This window comes from Gossypium hirsutum, chromosome A05 (assembly GCF_007990345.1).
Source record: "Gossypium hirsutum isolate 1008001.06 chromosome A05, Gossypium_hirsutum_v2.1, whole genome shotgun sequence".
Taxonomy (NCBI): domain Eukaryota; kingdom Viridiplantae; phylum Streptophyta; class Magnoliopsida; order Malvales; family Malvaceae; genus Gossypium; species Gossypium hirsutum.
The window spans coordinates 89676705-89677668 of NC_053428.1; the positions used below are offsets into that span (position 1 = coordinate 89676705).

The 964-nt window shown below is 40.4% G+C and overlaps 1 protein-coding gene across 1 annotated transcript; it reads right to left on the reverse strand.

Moving 5' to 3' along the window:
- Positions 1-376: 376 nt before the first annotated feature.
- LOC107917363 (uncharacterized) lies at positions 377-964 on the reverse strand. Its single transcript, XM_016846720.2, has 2 exons — positions 959-964; positions 377-865 (listed from the first exon to the last, which is right to left on the reverse strand). Exons 1-2 carry the CDS (start codon positions 962-964, stop codon positions 377-379), a joined length of 495 nt encoding a protein of 164 aa, XP_016702209.1.

The window sequence follows — 964 nt, forward strand, 5'->3', positions numbered from 1 at the left end:
AGACATCTAGCATTTTTAACACACCACTTATCCACCAGACCAGCAGGCCCATTCTGGCATGTTTTTACAAACTTTTAACTATAATCCTATAGAATAAAAGTAAGGCTCTATTCAATTAAAACAAAAAACTTTAGTTCAAGACAAGCTTTGAACCTAAGACTTCTCAGACACCCACAAGGCTCTATTCAATTAAAACAAAAAACTTTAGTTCAAGACAAGCTTTGAACCTAAGACTTCTCAGACACCCACAACACACATAACCACTGAAGCAAACACAAGTTTATATCATAAACACACAAAAATAAATATAAGAGATTTTTAGGGCGTTACAACTTTACCCCCTAAAAGAAAATTTTGGCCTCTAAATTTTACCTTATCAGAACAGATAAGGACACTTTTGACGCATCGCATCCTCAACCTCCCACGTGGCCTCCTCAGAGCTATGGTTATGCCACAGAACCTTAACTAATGGAATGGATTTTCTCCTCAGAATCTTTACGTCACAATCCAATATTTGAAGCGGATCCTCCTCGAAAGTTAGATCTGGCCTAACCTTGATCTCCTCCACTGGAACAATATGCATTGGATCAGAGCGGTAGCACCTCAACATCGAGACATGGAAAAGATCATGAATCCGATCCAACTTTGGAGGTAGCTCTAACTGGTAGGCAACCGGTCCCACCCATTTCAATATGCGATTGGGTCTAATAAACCTAGGGCTCAACTTGCCCTTACGACCAAATCTTAGTACCTTCTTCTGTGGTGAGACCTTAAGAAAAACAGTGTATCCCACGGAATACTTGATCTCATGTTGCTTCAAGTCTGCATAAGACTTTTTTCTATTGGATGTCGCTTTAGGTCGATCCTGTATCAATCTGACCTTATCCTCAGTATCAGAACAGGACCCAGAACTCGTCACTCACCCAACTCATCTAGCAAAAAGGAGTGTGACACTTACAGCCAT